The 18,035-nt window shown below is 44.9% G+C and overlaps 1 protein-coding gene across 1 annotated transcript; it reads right to left on the reverse strand.

The window, feature by feature from the left end:
• Positions 1 to 5,554: 5,554 nt before the first annotated feature.
• LOC140720578 (uncharacterized) lies at positions 5,555 to 14,857 on the reverse strand. The gene is made up of 4 exons (XM_073035412.1): positions 14,843 to 14,857; positions 10,302 to 10,469; positions 9,714 to 9,881; positions 5,555 to 6,620 (listed from the first exon to the last, which is right to left on the reverse strand). Exons 1-4 carry the CDS (start codon positions 14,855 to 14,857, stop codon positions 6,363 to 6,365), a joined length of 609 nt encoding a protein of 202 aa, XP_072891513.1. The 3' UTR covers positions 5,555 to 6,362.
• Between the last annotated feature and the right edge of the window lie 3,178 nt (positions 14,858 to 18,035).

The raw sequence follows: 18,035 nt of genomic DNA on the forward strand, positions 1-18,035 counted from the left end.
AATAAAAGCTGCAATTCGTTCTTTGCAATTTGCTCCGTTCCTTGAGAAACCATGTCTCCCAAATCCTGTAGAGTGGGCTGACATTTATTGAGGGATGTTTATTGAGGGAAACCTTTTGTCTCTTTTCAGCCAGGGTTGTCAATAAAACCGCAATGTCATTTTTTCGCAATTAACTCGGCCGAGAGTGATAATAGGCAGTTTGTAAATTTCTACTTTCCCCTGGCAACCGTTGGGCGCTTAAATCCCGTGTGACTGCTGCGGCATAAACCGAGGGGCTCTCAGTTTACCCATGATGCACCCTGGTCCGAGTTCACTGTCCAGCACTGTAAGTGAAAGCAAACAAATACTGACTGTCCTTGTGTAATGGGATGGAGAAAAGGGCAGAACAGAGTCTATAACAGAAAAACAACAGATGCGGTAGGAATATGGAGAGAATGACGTTAGCATCGGGCACGACGTGACCAAGAGGTACAACTATCTTGTTAATTTCCCTTAAGTCTGGTAAAAAAAAAAATCACTCATTATCACGACTTGCGTTTGGAATTGGTGAAACAGGGGAATTACAGGGACTACAGGTTGGGAGCAGCACTTCCTGATCCAACAGCGCTTCTATGCGAGGCTTCATACCTTTCACTGCCTCCGGTGACAAATTATATTTCCGTATAGAGGGTGGAACAGCATTGGTCTTCCTGTGGTGGGGCGGAATGTACAATCCCACATGGTTCTTGTGTATCGACCACAGGGAGGGAGGTGACCCCTCCGGTGACAAATTATATTTCCGTATAGAGGGTGGAACAGCATTGGTCTTCCTGTGGTGGGGCGGAATGTACAATCCCACATGGTTCTTGTGTACCGACCACAGGGAGGGAGGTGACCCCTCCGGTGACAAATTATATTTCTGTATAGAGGGTGGAACAGCATTGGTCTTCCGGTGGTGGGGCGGTATGTACAATCCCACATGGTTCTTGTGTATCGACCCCAGGGAGGGAGGTGACCCCTCCGGTGACAAATTATATTTCCGTATAGAGGGTGGAACAGCATTGGTCTTCCTGTGGTGGGGCGGAATGTACAATCGCACATGGTTCTTGTGTATCGACCACAGAGAGGGAGGTGACCCCTCCGGTGACAAATTATATTTCCGTATCGAGGGTGGAACAGCATTGGTCTTCCTGTGGTGGGGCGGAATGTACAATCCCATATGGTTCTTGAGTATTGACCACAGGGAGGGAGGTGACCCCTCCGGTGACAAATTATATTTCCGGATAGAGGGTGGAACAGCATTGTTCTTCCTGTGGTGGGGCGGAATGTACAATCCCACATGGTTCTTGTGTACCGACCACAGGGTGGGAGGTGACCCCTCCGGTGACAAATTATATTTCCGGATAGAGGGTGGAACAGCATTGTTCTTCCTGTGGTGGGGCGGAATGTACAATCCCACATGGTTCTTGTGTATCGACCACAGGGAGGGAGGTGACCACTCCGGTGACAAATTATATTTCCGTATAGAGGGTGGAACAGCATTGGTCTTCCTGTGGTGGGGCGGAATGTACAATCCCATATGGTTCTTGTGTATCGACAACAGGGAGGGAGGTGACCCCTCCGGTGACAAATTATATTTCCGGATAGAGGGTGGAACAGCATTGTTCTTCCTGTGGTGGGGCGGAATGTACAATCCCACATGGTTCTTGTGTACCGACCACAGGGTGGGAGGTGACCCCTCCGGTGACAAATTATATTTCCGGATAGAGGGTGGAACAGCATTGTTCTTCCTGTGGTGGGGCGGAATGTACAATCCCACATGGTTCTTGTGTACCGACCACAGGGTGGGAGGTGACCCCTCCGGTGACAAATTATATTTCCGGATAGAGGGTGGAACAGCATTGTTCTTCCTGTGGTGGGGCGGAATGTACAATCCCACATGGTTCTTGTGTATCGACCACAGGGAGGGAGGTGACCACTCAGGTGACAAATTATATTTCCGTATAGAGGGTGGAACAGCATTGGTCTTCCTGTGGTGGGGCGGAATGTACAATCCCACATGGTTCTTGTGTATCGACAACAGGGAGGGAGGTGACCCCTCCGGTGACAAATTATATTTCCGGATAGAGGGTGGAACAGCATTGTTCTTCCTGTGGTGGGGCGGAATGTACAATCCCACATGGTTCTTGTGTACCGACCACAGGGTGGGAGGTGACCCCTCCGGTGACAAATTATATTTCCGGATAGAGGGTGGAACAGCATTGTTCTTCCTGTGGTGGGGCGGAATGTACAATCCCACATGGTCCTTGTGTATCGACCACAGGGAGGGAAGTGACCCCTCCGGTGACAAATTATATTTCTGTATAGAGGGTGGAACAGCATTGGTCTTCCTGTGGTGGGGCGGAATGTACAATCCCACATGGTTCTTGTGTATCGACCACAGGGAGGGAGGAGACTGCGAAAGCAAAAGGTGTACGACACGCTCGGGCGAAGGAGGGGGAGCAAGCAGGTAAAACTTTGTTTTCACGCTGAAAAGGGCGACGATTAAATATCCCGAATGAAGTTGTAGAGTAGCGTTAGAATTAGGCAGTGATGTAGACTGTGTGAGGTTTAACCCTGTAAAGTCTGAAGCGCGGGTCCGAGTAGTTCAGGAGTTGCAGAGAGTTTGATGGCTGTGGTGACATGAGGGGTTACGTTTGGCAATTTAAACCGCTCATTCTGTTCTTCACTCATAAACAGTTCTGCTACTGTGTCTTCTGGACCATAATAGTTGCGTCCTGTTAAAGAAAGAGTTTCTGCTCTGTTAGTCACGGAAAGGAGCTTCTGGTGATCGCTCGGCTGAGATGTTTCAGTGTATCGGACGGTGCGATGGAAATGAATCAGAGGTCGGCATGTCGGAATACACTGCCGTAGATAATAAGCGTCGTTCGGCAGTTTAAGAATGTCTGGACTATCTGCACGGTAGCGCAGAGTTGTCCTGCAAGTCTATTCTAGCAGATGATTCCCATGTGTCAAGGAAACGAGAAGCACAGTCAGTCATATTTTCTCCTGTTTTTTGTCTGCACCTGACAACCTCTTCAAAATCACTATGGCTTCCCCATAATGGCAACCTTACACGGTGCCCTGTAACCACTTTCAATAAGGAACGTTATCTCCATCATTATTGTTTCTCACTTTATTCCTCTGCGGACTTCAAAATGTCCTTGCACTGCAGTCCAAGTCGGTCCCACGCACCACTTTCAATAACATCTGACCATTTCCAGGCAAGGAGTTATAAATCTTACAATTTGTCCCATAGCCTGAATCTCGGACAGGGCCAGCGGCCGGATTACCGTGACGGGGCAATCATTTTGTTTTGGATAGTGTGAAACAGGATCTATTCTGATTCGCTTCCCGTTTCCTGGTTAAATACGCAAATTATATTCGTGTCTAGTTTGATTTTTAGTCCTTTCCGCCAGTGGACAAGCGACCCTGAAAATGGGCTCATCTATCCTTGGATAGTTCTTTGTCTTGCAGTTTATCCCCCTTCTGCTCGTCGGCTTCGGTTGCCTGGGCGTTATAAGGCGGGTCGGGGTGTTTGATTCTGTCGTACAGCTTCTGCGAACATTGAAACTTCGATCAGATCTGAATCCGGGGCGGGCTCGGGCTCTCTCAGACTCTCTAGGTGAGGATATAAGCCTTGAGACACCTCCCGGTTCTTCTGTTCGGACGTCTTCTGCAGAGTCGGTCTATTTATTGGTTTCGGAGACTGATGTCGCTGAGCTACCTCCAGCCTTTTCTCAAGTCAAGTCAAGGTTATTGTCATTTAACGAAACAACGTTTCGTTTCCCCGACCCAGGGCACTCACAACCCACAGATACTTAGAAAAACAAAGACAACATCCTCCGTTGACCAGGCTCAAAATAACAAAGTCAATTGCATAAATCAAAACACTTTATTAAATCCCGCGTAGAGTCTCCGTCTCCTCTAACAGTATCTTGTTTAAAATATTTAATTTTCTTTATCTCAAAAGACTCCCATAGAGCCTCCGTCCTTGTGTCCAACCACACAAGTCACTGGTAAAAGAAATCACATGTCTAGTATATCCACTTTCCAACTAGCCATCATCAGCAGTGGAGATTGGTGGCACCAGCGGCTCTCCCCGGGATTTCGCTACTCGTTCAATCTGCCGGCGCAACTTTCTCATTTTTTTTCTTTACCTTTACAGAGAAAACTCACCTCGCATTTCTGTCAGCAATCTTTACTATCATTACTTACCATCTTCCTTCAATCTACTTACCTGGTTTTCATCATTATCTTTACAGGAAACTCTCTCCCCCGCATTCCTGATCAACTTTACTGTCACTGCTTCCCATCCGCCTTCAATCTACTTACCTGCTCCTGCAAAGGAAAGACAATCAGTCACAAGCACAAGCGTGAACGACATTTCGTTCCGTTCGCCTCTTGCAGACTTATTTATTGTTTACTAATCGGAAAACATCTTGGGTGGGACTAGGATCCGGATCCTCACGTCCTTACTTCCAACAATACTTCACATAATACTGCGGTCTTTCCTACTTGATCTTGCCGATGCCGTCCTTTCTACCCGGTCATGGGCCAGGAGGCTCAAAGCGGATCACCCAACGGGTAGCTAACTCGAAGTTGCCATTCCCACCCACAGTTACTCCATCGTTCGAAACCATTTTGTTGGCATCCTGCTTAACTAAGGCAAATTGTCAGAGATGTTAAAGAATCAAGTTCAGTTGGCAAATCTTTTATTTAACATGCTATCACGGAGAGTCCACATGCGTGGAACTCTAAGGTACAAGTATAAAGCTTCTCTTTATATCTAGTAGCAGAGAGGTGTGTGAAATCTTAGCAGAACAATGGAGTTAGTTCACAATGTTTATTTTCATGATTTATTGTTAAACTCATGTCATTTGCGCAGCTGTATTATGGTTCTGAGGAACAGCAGTGACAGGCACGATATTATTTCGTGGAAAACGCAGAAGTCCACAATCTCACAAAGCTTAAGCAACATACAGCCCTGTAAACCTTATATTCGGAAATTTCATCCACAGGGATGGCGGTTGGATGTCAGAGAGACAGAGCGAGGGTGATGGTGGTGAATAATGTTCGGAGGGAGGGAGAGCGTGAATGCCGGTTAGAAGGAGTGGCGTCAAGGAAAGGAGTCACAAAGACGGGAAAACTTTGTCCAGACCCGATTCCTGCCTGGGCACAGGCTGTCTAGGTGAGGATATAGACTCTGAGATTCCTCACCTTTCTTTTGTTTGGACATGGTTTGGACAGTCAGTCTATGTTTTTCTCGGAGGTTGGTGTGGCCTAGCTACCTCCAGTCGAGTTTACTGTCATTTAATAACACACATGCACACCGACAAACTAGACAAGGTTTCTCCGAGCCGGGTTGTAAAGAACAGCAGCACAAACAACACACAGAACACACAACTACTTATGAAAGAAAGGACAGCATCCTCCGATGAGCCACGCACAGATAAACAAAGTAAATCAAAACACGTTATTATATTCAGATTCAGTTTATTTGTCATTTAGAAACCACAAATGCAATGCAGTTAAAAAAAATGAGACAACGTTCCTCCAGAATGATAACACAAAAGCACATGACAAAACAGACTACACCAGAAAATCCACATAACGTTTGGCAATCCCCAATCCAGGGTCCGGAGAGAATGCTGCGTATTAATATTGCACTACTGTCTTAGCACGTTACCCAGAAAGGAGCTCCAAACCTACCAGACAAAACAAGACCAAAAACTAAAGCTACAAAACCTGCACGAAACCACGTAGTTACAGCAGTGCAAACAATAGCATAATTCATTAAAAAAAAACAGACCATGGGCACAGTAAAAATAGTCCAAAGATGTTAAAAGACTATAAGTTCAAAAGAAACCACCACACAGTTTCCACAAGTCCTCAGGGTCCCGATAGACTCGTCATCCCACGCAGGCAGCAGAAGGGAATACTCCCGCTATGGACTTCCACGGCGCCGCCCGACTCAGCCTCGCAGACACAACACACAGTGAAAGCGACCTGACCGCAGCGGACTCCATGTCCGGCGAACCTCCGCGCCTCCGACCATCCCCTCCGGCACAGCTTCTCCGAGCACCATCCTCTGCCGAGCGTATTAAGACGGCCCCGCCAACGCGACCCAGAGGAATGGGGGCCTGTTCTTCCCAGCTGAGTCCCGGATCTCACAGCAGCAGCAGTAACGAAGAAGGTCTTCCTGGAGATTTCCAGATGTTCCTCCGTGCTCCCACGTCCGTTTTTCATCCGATTCTGATTGCGCACCGGCACCCCGCTTCACAAATAACAGATAATCAGCTCCGGAATGGCCGCTGCAAGCTCCGTCGCGCCGCCATCTTGGATTACAGTTGAATTTGAACACGATTCAGCACTCCATATGTGTACATGCAATTGTGAAAAGAAATACAGACCAGAAAACTTAAATGAGATGCTACCTCAGAAAAACAAATCATCACTGTGGAAGAAAACATTAACCAGTGGAATGAGAATGACCTTCCATGGGAGACATCCCAATGATCTGAGCAGAATAGATGTTGACAAGGAAGCACCGAGCACCTGGACTGAGAGTTGGAGACCTCTTCCCAGAAACAGAGGGGTTCCTTACAGAAATACAGGACAAGGTGGTTAGCAAAAGGGGAAGAAAATCACAAATACATACAATACAAACAAGGCAATCAATGCAGAAAATGCTAAGAGATACCAGACACAATCCAACACATTCCAGGATCCTGCGACAGTTGAACTCAATCTGATTAATTATACAGCTGCAATCAAGTGGCAAATATCATTCACCAAAATCTTGCTTTAAAATACAAACGGATGAATGACCATGTTAACCTAATTAAGGTACAATAAATTCCAGCCTGTTCCACTTAGTCAAAATCTCACAATTTATATGATAATTGATACATTATTACAGATAGGACAATCCATAATAACCATCCGGATATAATATTACAGGATAAACAAGCAAATCCCTCGATAGATATAACAATTCTGAACACACACGTTCCCTGACCAGTGGAGCACCTCACCACAGGTATTGTTTGTGTCATTAGTCAGGCAAACAAATTATTTTCTCTGTCAGCTTCCAAATGTTGCTATTGTCATTCATTGCCACACCCCGCTGCTGATTTCCTTCTCCTCATCATACGTTCTTACCTCGACCATCGTCCAGAGCCCCAAACTCTGCCCTGTGCAGACTCACCTCTGGTTTCTGACCCTGCTCCTTTGAACATCCAACCAATGTTTTTGCATTCTGCTTTCAGTCTTTAGAGGACAGCGGTGTTTTCTAACAACCCTTTAGAAGCAGGAAAAATGACCCATAATGTGGAAATGAGCCATGAATAAGGAGAGTAAATCCATATGTCATTCTTCCTCAGCTCAGAGAATTAAGGGGCAAAGAACATCTCAGACAGAACTGCAGTCAGCACAACTTCTTCAGTCTGGAGAAAATTCAAGGGGAACCTTTTCACCCACAGAGTGGTGACTGTTTGGAACCCATCCCACAGGGGGAACAAGAGGTGAACAACAGGGGAGGATTTAAAAGGACTGTTGTGGGACAGAATCACTGGCAGGGTCCAGCAGGCCTGAGTTGACTCTCTATACAGTTTAAGATAGTACTTAGGGCCAATATGTCTAAAGATAAATAGGCGCATATATTTCCTAATATAAGCCCTATTTGTGACAGATATAACGTAGAAGTAGCTGCTCTAAGAGATGTGTTTAGAATATTGTCTAAAGTTATAGATGTGGATGTTCAACCCAATTTCTCTTACGGCAATTTTTGGGATTATTCCAGAGGAAATAGGGAGAGTATCTGCTTCTGCTCAACATGAAAAGGCAAATTCTGCCTTTTCAACTTTACTGACTAGGAGTACTATCTTGTTATATTGGAAAGAATCTAATCCTCTACTGTTTTCTATTGGCTCACCTCCATTATGTCATATCTAAGCTTGGAGAAAATTAGAAGCTGGACGTTTGATACATCTTTTAATTTTGAGCAAGTCTGGTGACCCTTTATTCAATATTTTCATATGATTTAATTTATTTTTTCTTTATTCTCTTTAGGGAAAATCCTTATCTGTGAAGGTTTGGAGGTGACTGGAAGGGTGCCTTTACTCTTTGTTTTTCTTCTAATTCTATCCTCAATTGGACTGCCCAATCTCTTTTCTTATTTAGTTTACTGTTTTTTTCCGGCATATAAATAAAATTTTCCAATTTTTTTAACGATTTGTTAAGAGTTGTGTTTTGTTGATTACACTGTATATATAACAGCATAACATTAAACCTATCTGACTTTGACAATATATACTTTTCTTTATTGCTGTTTATGTCTTTTGTATTATCTGTTTGCTAAACCTCTCCACTGATTTGTATTTTTTTTTACTGGAAATCAATAATAAAATTGAAAAAATGAAAAGGACTGTCCTGGAACAGAACCACTGGCAGGATCCAGCCGGCCTGAGTTGACACTCTACTGTACGCTAGGTGTGTTATAAATTCACTAAGTACCAGAGACAGTGTTTAAAGTAGAACTGACTTATTTCTCTCAGATCCAGAATATTAAACTCCAGTCCCATTAAATGTGAATGTGCAGCAGAAGAAACTCCTCCCATGCCCAGTGACCAGGGTGCAGAACTGGGTGTGGTGATCAGCAGCAATAATTTATGAGTCACTCTTGAAATTGCATTCAGCAATGGTGATGGACAAATATCCAGCATGCAGCTTATTTAAAGTTTCTCCCCAGTGTGAATCCAGTACTGTGTCACAAGGTTAGATTACTGAGTGAATCCTTCCCCACATTCACAGCAGGTGAAGGGCCCCTCCCCAGTGTGAACTCAATGATGCACATAAAGTTGAGATGACTGAGATAATCTCCTCCCAGAGTCTAAGTAGGTGATCAGCCTCTACCCAGTGTGAACTGACTGGTGTCCCAGTAGGTCAGATGACCAAATGAATCCCTTCCCACATTCTGAGCAGGTGAATGGCCACTCCCTTGTGTGAACTCGCTGATGTACCAGTAGGGTAGATGACAGAGTGAATCCTTTCCCACATTCTGAGCAGGTGAATGGCCTCTCCCCAGTGTGAACTCGCTGATGTACCAGTAGGTCAGATGACCGAGTGAATCCCTTCCCACATTCTGAGCAGGTGAATGGCCTCTCTCCAGTGTGAACTCTCTGATGTACCTTCAGTTCAAATGGCCGAGTGAATCCCTTCCCACATTCTGAGCAGGTGAATGGCCTCTCCCCAGTGTGAACTCGCTGATGTACCAGTAGGTCAGATGACCGAGTGAATCCCTTCCCACATTCTGAGCAAGTGAATGGCCTCTCTCCAGTGTGAACTCTCTGATGTACCTTCAGTTCAAATGACCGAGTGAATCCCTTCCCACATTCATAGCAGGTGAATGGCCACTCTCCAGTGTGAACTCCATGATGTACCAGTAGGTCAGATGACTGAGTGAATCCCTTCCCACATTCTGAGCAGCTGAATGGCCTCTCCCCAGCGTGAACTCGCTGATGTAACTTCAGTTTACATGACCGAGTGAATCCCTTCCCACAGTCTGAGCAGGTGAATGGCTTCTCCCCAGTGTGAACTAACTGATGTACCTTCAGATGGGATGACCGAGTGAATCCCTTCCCACAGTCTGAGCAGGTGAATGGCCTCTCTCCAGTGTGAACTCTCTGATGTACCTTCAGTTCAAACGACCGAGTGAATCCCTTCCCACATTCTGAGCAGGTGAATGGCTTCTCCCCAGTGTGAACTCGCTGATGTACCAGTAGGGTAGATGACTGAGTGAATCCCTTCCCACAGTCTGAGCAGGTGAATGGCCTCTCTCCAGTGTGAACTCTCTGATGTACCTTCAGTTCAAATGACCGAGTGAATCCCTTCCCACATTCGTAGCAGGTGAATGGCCTCTCTCCAGTGTGAACTCGCTGATGTACCAGTAGGTCAGATGACTGAGTGAATTCCTTCCCACAGACTGAGCAGCTGAATGGCCTCTCCCCAGCGTGAACTCGCTGATGTAACTTCAGTTTACATGACCGAGTGAATCCCTTCCCACAGTCTGAGCAGGTGAACGGCTTCTCCCCAGTGTGAACTCGCTGATGTCTCTGTAGTTTGGATGGATCAGTGAATCCCTTCCCACAGACTGAGCAGGTGAATGGCTTCTCCCCAGTGTGAACTAACTGATGTACCTTCAGTTGGGATGACCGAGTGAATCCTTTCCCACAGTCTGAGCAGGTGAATGGCCTCTCCCCAGTGTGAACTAACTGATGTACCTTCAGATGGGATGACCGAGTGAATCCCTTCCCACAGTCTGAGCAGGTGAATGGCCTCTCTCCAGTGTGAACTCGCTGGTGAACCATTAGATCAGATGACCGAGTGAATCCTTTCCCACAGTCTGAGCAGGTGAATGGCCTCTCCCCAGTGTGAACTAACTGATGTACCTTCAGATGGGATGACCGAGTGAATCTCTTCCCACAGTCCGAGCAGGTGAACGGCTTCTCCCCAGTGTGAACTCGCAGGTGAGCCATTAGATCAGATGACCAAGTGAATACTTTCCCACAAATTCAGCAGATGAGCAACCTTTGCCCAGTGTGATCTGACTGGTGTGTCCACAGGTGGGAAGACCGACTGAACCCCTTCTCACTCACAGAACAGGTGAATAGCCTTGCCCAGTGTGAACTTGCTGATATACCTTCAGATGAGATGACCGAGTGAATGCACTCCCACTGTCTGAGCAGGTGAATGGCCTCTCCCCTGTGTAAAATGATGGGCGTGCCAGTTGGTCAGATGACCGAGTGAATCCCTCTCCAGAGTTTGAGCAGGAAGGATGATCGAGTGAATCCCTCGCTCCACTTCTTAAATATCTAGACCGAGACAGCAAAACTGGTGTGCTGTGTTTGAATTTCCATTGACAAATTCCTTGTCATTTTTAACCTGAAAAGATTTAAAAATTCATCAGTGGGTGAAGGACAACATTTCAGATGAGCTCACTTGAGTTGCCAACGTGTGATCTGATATCACACTGTTACAGTGTGGTTCAACCCAAGTTGGAGAGAGAAATCACCTTCTAACTGGACAAAGTGTTGGTATCTGGAATGACCATCAAACTCTCTGATGCGCTATAAGTATGGGGCATTTCTGCCATCTCCAGTCTGTTACTTGGCTCAGTTTGACTCTCTCCATTGGTAATATTCCCCGTTCCCCCTGAGCGGCATGGGTGCCTAGCCCCACAGTAACTGAAACACTCTCACGCAAGTAGCTTTTTTGTTGACATACAGCTGGGATTTTCTTTTATGTACTATTAATTTAAAGTGCCATAGACTTAATGCCATGTTTAGTTCCACATTGGAGATAAATGGTTTGTAATTCTGAGAATTAGTTAAAACCCGAGCAGAAGGATATAAATAAAGGAATTTAAACCATTGAATAAAATCAGGCCCAAAATTAAATTTTCTGATGTTTTAAATAGATAATTCCATTCAACCCAATCAAAGGCCTTCTCAGCACCTAAGGATGTCACACATTCCAATGTCTCTTTAGAAGGAGAATAAATGACATTTAATAAACAACAAATAGTGAAATGAGAATATTGATCTTTAATAAATCCAGTCTGGTCCTTTGAGGTTGTCCTTTGAGTCCTTTGCTCTTTGATCTGGCCTTAGAACACTTAGCTATTGCCTTTAGAGAATCTCACTGTATCGCTGGGATATTAAGGAGAGGTATTATTCACAAAGTTTTGTTCTATGCCGATGACCTACTACTTTATATTTCTAATGTCGAAATTTCTGTGCTTTCTTTACTTTCTTGTTTCAGCCAATTTTCAGGATATAATCTAAATTTACATAAGACTGAACTTCTTCCTTTGAATAATTTGGTACCCATTTATACTAACCTTCCTTTTAAAACTGTAAGAAATCAATTAACCTATTTTGGTGTAATAATTACTAAGATTTATAAGCTACTATTTAAAGGAAGTTTTTTCACTCTATTGGGTTACGTTAAAAGGATACTTTCAAAATGATTGCCTCTTTCATTATCGTTGATTGGCCGAATCAATTCTATTAAAATGAATCTTAGCTAAATTTATATACCTTTTTCAGGCCTTACCCATCTTTATTCCTCAATCCTTTTTTGATTCTCTTGACTCTACCCTATCTTCCTATATATGGAAACATAAACTTTCTCGACTAAATAAATTTCATTTTCAAAAAGCAAGAAAGAATGGAGGTTTAGCTTTACCAAATTTTATGTTTTATTACTGGGCAGGCAATATATGGAAACCTCACATTTTGGTCATACTATATTAATCATGAGGACTGTCCTGCTTGGGTTTCTATAGCTAATTCTGTTCATAAATTCTCTATTATTTCTCTTCTTGGATCTTCACTTCCTTTATCTTTAAGTAAACTAACTGACAGTTTGGTAGTTAAACATACTTTGAGGATTTGGATACAATTTAGAAAATATTTTGTTTTAATGAGACATTCTCTATCAAGTCCTATTTTTTCTAGCTATTTTTTAAACCTTTTTGATCGATGTAGTTTTTAAAGAATGGGATAGACTGGGTATTAAATGCTTCCAGGATTTGTTAGTTGGAGGAAATCTTTTCGCTTGAGCAATTGTCAGCTAAATATAGCTTACCAAAAAACTTTTTTTTTTAACTGCAAATTAGGGAATTTCTGCAGTCTCAATTGCATACATTTCCAAAAAGTCCAGATAAGAATTTATTAGATGTAATTTTTAATCTGAAACCTTTTCAGAATGGTTCAATATCCAATATTTATGGCATGCTGTTGAGAATGAGAAATGTTCCTTCAGACAAAATTAAAAATCTCTGGGAACAAGATTTGCAGACTTCAATCTCTGAGGAACCTGGAATGAAATTTATAAATTGGTTAATACTTCATCGTTATATGCCTGCCATTCCCTCCCACAATTTAAAGTAGTCCATAGGGCCCATATGACTAAGGATAAGCTCTCTCGTTTTTATTTGGATATGTCTCCCTATTGTGACAGATGCAACTATGGATTAGTTTCATTGATTCTTATGTTTCGGATATGGCCGAGTCTTCAAAAGTACTGAAAGGAAGTATTTCAAAGCTTTTCTGCACTTTTTAAAGTTAATTTTAAGCCTAATCCTTTGCCTGCCTTATTTGGTATTGTTGGAGGGCAAGATATGATTTTGGACATACCTGGTCAGTGGCTACGTGATGTTACATCATGCTTAAATTTCGAAAAGATTTGGTGTTCAATTTCTGAATCAAAGACTTTCAAACATAATGGGGACCATTTTTGAATTATTTTCAAAGCATTTGATTTGTTGTTATGTACGGATGTTGGCTAATATTATCATCTATTTCTTTATGATGATACGGACGTTTTTCCTTTTTTTTAACAAGCAGCTTTTTGATGGTAGCGGATTAGATTTTTTTTGTATAATGATAAAATTAGAAGATTTCAATATTATGATTTAAGTCAATTTACATGAATATAGGGTATTCATGATTATAAGTGTGTTTCTAATATACGGTATTTGGTACCATTTTATCATTTTTTATAGTTTATTATATATATATACACACACACACTTTAGTACTCTGTATTCTTTTATGCAAGAAAATCAATAAAAATATTGGAAAAAAATCTCCGGATCTGGCTGGTGGTAACAGTGCCGGACTTCAGGATGAACCTGAATTTGAATCCAGCCGGCTCCCCTGCACACTTTCCATCCATGCCGGGTTACGGGCTGCTGATTTCTTTGGAACCACTGCTGTAACTTGCCTCGTACGCGGTTGCCCACGACGCCAGAGAGGCACGGAGGGAAATCGTCCGCTAACCGGAGAAACTCCGGTTGCAGCGTACCCCCACGACGCCAGAGAGGCAGGGAGGGAAATCGTCCGCTAACCGGAGAAACTCCGGTTGCAGCGTACCCCCACGACGCCAGAGAGGCAGGGAGGGAAATCGTCCGCTAACCGGAGAAACTCCGGTTGCAGCGTACCCCCACGACGCCAGAGAGGCAGGGAGGGAAATCGTCCGCTAACCGGAGAAACTCCGGTTGCAGCGTACCCCCACGACGCCAGAGAGGCACGGAGGGAAATCGTCCGCTAACCGGAGAAACTCCGGTTGCAGCGTACCCCCACGACGCCAGAGAGGCACGGAGGGAAATCGCCCGCTAACCGGAGAAACTCCGGTTGCAGCGTACCCCCACGACGCCAGAGAGGCACGGAGGGAAATCGCCCGCTAACCGGAGAAACTCCGGTTGCAGCGTACCCCCACGACGCCAGAGAGGCACGGAGGGAAATCGCCCGCTAACCGGAGAAACTCCGGTTGCAGCGTACCCCCACGACGCCAGAGAGGCACGGAGGGAAATCGCCCGCTAACCGGAGAAACTCCGGTTGCAGCGTACCCCCACGACGCCAGAGAGGCACGGAGGGAAATCGTCCGCTAACCGGAGAAACTCCGGTTGCAGCGTACCCCCACGACGCCAGAGAGGCACGGAGGGAAATCGTCCGCTAACCGGAGAAACTCCGGTTGCAGCGTACCCCCACGACGCCAGAGAGGCACGGAGGGAAATCGTCCGCTAACCGGAGAAACTCCGGTTGCAGCGTACCCCCACGACTGCAGAGAGGCACGGAGGGAAATCGTCCGCTAACCGGAGAAACTCCGGTTGCAGCGTACCCCCACGACGCCAGAGAGGCACGGAGGGAAATCGTCCGCTAACCGGAGAAACTCCGGTTGCAGCGTACCCCCACGACGCCAGAGAGGCACGGAGGGAAATCGTCCGCTAACCGGAGAAACTCCGGTTGCAGCGTACCTTTCCCAAAACCATTGCCTCATCCAATTGATTGTCTCATCTTGAATGCTGAGTGACTGAACCAACCTCCCATATGTGACTTTGTCAAGTGTGGGCCCATGTAGAAAACATCAGCTGCCTTGCCTTCATCCACTTTCCTGATAGCTTTCTCCAGAGACTCTATAAGATTGGCTAGACATGACCTACCATGCACAAAACCATGCTGTCTATCCTTAATCTGTCCACATCTATCCAAATATTTACATATCCGGTTCCTGCACATATGTTCTAATAACTTTCCCACTACTGATGTCAAGCTCACTAACATAAAGTTTTCTCATTTATCCTTAGAGCCTTTCTTGAACAGCAGAACAACCTTGGCTGTCCTCCAATCCTCCAGTATCTCACCTGTCACTAAGGATGATTTAAATATCTGTGCTTGGGCCCCCACAATTTCTGCACTTGTCTTCCGCAGGGTCCTGGGGAACAACTTGTCAGGCCCTGGGGATTGATCCATGATAATTTGCCTTAAGACAGCAAACACCTCCACCTCTGTAATCTGTACAGGGTCCATGAAGTTGATGCTGATTTGTCTCACTTCTATCGACTCTGTGTCCATCTCCTGAGCAAATACGGATGCAAAACAACTATTTAAAACCTCCCCCATCTATTTTGAGTCCCGTATAGGTCACCATTCTGTTTGTCCAGAGTGGGCATGTTTCTGTTCTGACCTTCTCCACGTTTCTGTGACAGAGAAGCTGGCCAAACCTGACTGGAAGGGGAATCTGGTAGGAGTGACGATGGAGCAGCAATGGATGGAGTTTCTGGGAGCAACTCGGGACCTGAGTGATCACTACATCCCAACGAAGTGGAAGCATTGGAAAGGCAGGAGGACTCAACCGTGGCTGAAATGAGAACCCGAAACCAACAAAAAAGCCAAAGAGAGGACAAATAAGCTTTTAGAAACCAGGAGAGGACAACTAAAGAAAGTCAGATGAGCTCAGGGTGTGGAAATATAATATTGTAGTCATTAATGTGTCTTGGTAGCACCCAACAGCCTGAAGAATTTAGAGGAACAAAATATCCAGGGCCTCGATATCTCTTGAAAACAAAGGTTCCCTGCACCAGTTACCTTTCAGCTTTTATTTTGGTAGGCACATACAAACTCTACACCCTCAAAATTTCACTTCTGAAGAACTCCCACTCACCAAGTACTCCTTTGCCAGAAAACAGCCTGTCCCAGTCCACACCTGTCAAATCCTTGCAAATACCATAAAATTGATCTTTCTCCAATTTAAAATCTCAAGAGAGGTCCAGGCCTCTGTTTTTCCATATTTTCTTGGAATCTCATGGCATTATGATCACTAGACACAAAGTGTTGCGATACACTAATTTCTGTCACCAGCCCTGGATCGTTTCCCAACAGCTTATTGCACACTTCTACGCCGGATGTTTTACGTACTGATTAAGGAGCATTTGACAAACTCTACCCCATCTAGTCCTTTTACAGTATGAGAGTCCCAGTCAATATATGGAAAGTTAAAATCACTTACTATATCAACTATTGTTTCTTGGTGTAGTCTGTGAACTCTCTACAAATTTGTTCCTCTAAACCCCTCAGACTGTTGGGTGCAACCAATTCCCAGTAATGCCTACGATATCATAATTCCATGCCCTGGGCTCATCTGGCTTTCCTACGATGCTTCTTGCATTGTGATTTCCACAGCTCAACACATTCATTGCACCATGCTCAAGCATTTGATTGCTGACTGTATCTGAGGTCTGAACAACATCTGTCTGGTGTCGAGAAAACAACCTCTCCCTCAATGTCAGAAAAAGCTCTGACGCTGAATTTTGTGGTGAGGACGCAGGAAAGGTTTTCTTCTGATGACTCTTCCATGAAGGTCATATTTCTGCAGGTGTCGCTGCACAGTAGAACAGTGCACCACCACTCCAGAGGCTGCTAAATCTTCCTGAATGTCTTTTACAGTCAAACAGGGGTTTTGATTTGCCTTTCTAGCAATCCTACGAGTAGTTCTCTCGGAAAGTTTTCCAGACATCAACTTGACCTCCACTGTTCCTGTTAACTGCTATTTCTTAAATACATTACGAACTGAGGAAACGGCTACCTGAAAACACTTTGCTATCTTCTGATAGCCTTCTCCTGCTACTTGGGCATCAATTATTTTAACTTTCAGAGTGCTAGGCAGCTGCTTAGAGGAGCCCATGGCTGCTGATTGTTCGGACAAGGTTTGAGGAGTCAGGGTATTTATAAAGCTTTGTGATTTGCATAACCTGGCCTGTCCTAACGATGACTGTGAACAAGCCATTGTCCTAACAAGCTAATTCAAGTCTAAGACCGTTGTAAAATTTAACTGAGAGCTCAAATCTCTTGGGCTGCCCAGACTTTTCCATGGTGCTCCTTTCCCTTTTTTTTCCCCCACTCTAAAATTGTACAAAACAGAAATAATACACTAAACTCCTCATGAAGGGTTTCGGCCCGAAACGTTGTCACTACCTCCTCCCATAGATGCTGTCTGGCCTGCTGTGTTCTGCCAGCATTTTGTGTTTTTAATAACACACTAATCTTGCTTAAAATGTTGAAAAGAATGTTTTGTCTTTAATTTTATGACTTTTGGAGACCAGTTCACCTTCTACTCACTTAAGTATTCACAGTAACAGAAAGTTTGACCAGTGGTGCCTAACCATTTGCATACCACTGTATGGGATGAGGTGGAGAGCGCGGGGTGTGATGGGAGAGAAGGGGAGGAGGAGGAGGAGGAGGACTGACAGGAAGCACGCGTGGGGTGAGTGGTAGATTTAGAGGGTGAGAAAGAGGGGAAGACAGTGTGGGATACGGGAGCCAGCAGGGAGAGTGTTTGAGAGAGGGGGGAGGGTGGGATGTAGGGAGAGAGCTGGAAATGGAGGCAGTTACAGAGTGGTAGAGGTGACTGAGTGAGAGAGGAGTTTGATTGAGGTGAGAGGGTGCGTGAGAGAGGAGGAGATGGAGATGGGAAGGCAGAGGGTGACTGAGATTGAGAGTGAGGTGGCGGATGATAGGGGTAGGGACAGGGATTGTGGGATGGGAGAGAGAATGGAAAAGGAAGAGAAACAGAGTGGATAGAAGGGGAGAAGGGGAGAGAGTGTCAGAGAAATGAAGAGAGGCATGAGAGAGTGAAGAGATGAAGAGAGACGAGAGAGGAGCATGATTTGT

This window comes from Hemitrygon akajei, unplaced genomic scaffold (genome assembly GCF_048418815.1).
Source record: "Hemitrygon akajei unplaced genomic scaffold, sHemAka1.3 Scf000045, whole genome shotgun sequence".
NCBI classification, from domain to species: Eukaryota; Metazoa; Chordata; class Chondrichthyes; order Myliobatiformes; family Dasyatidae; genus Hemitrygon; species Hemitrygon akajei.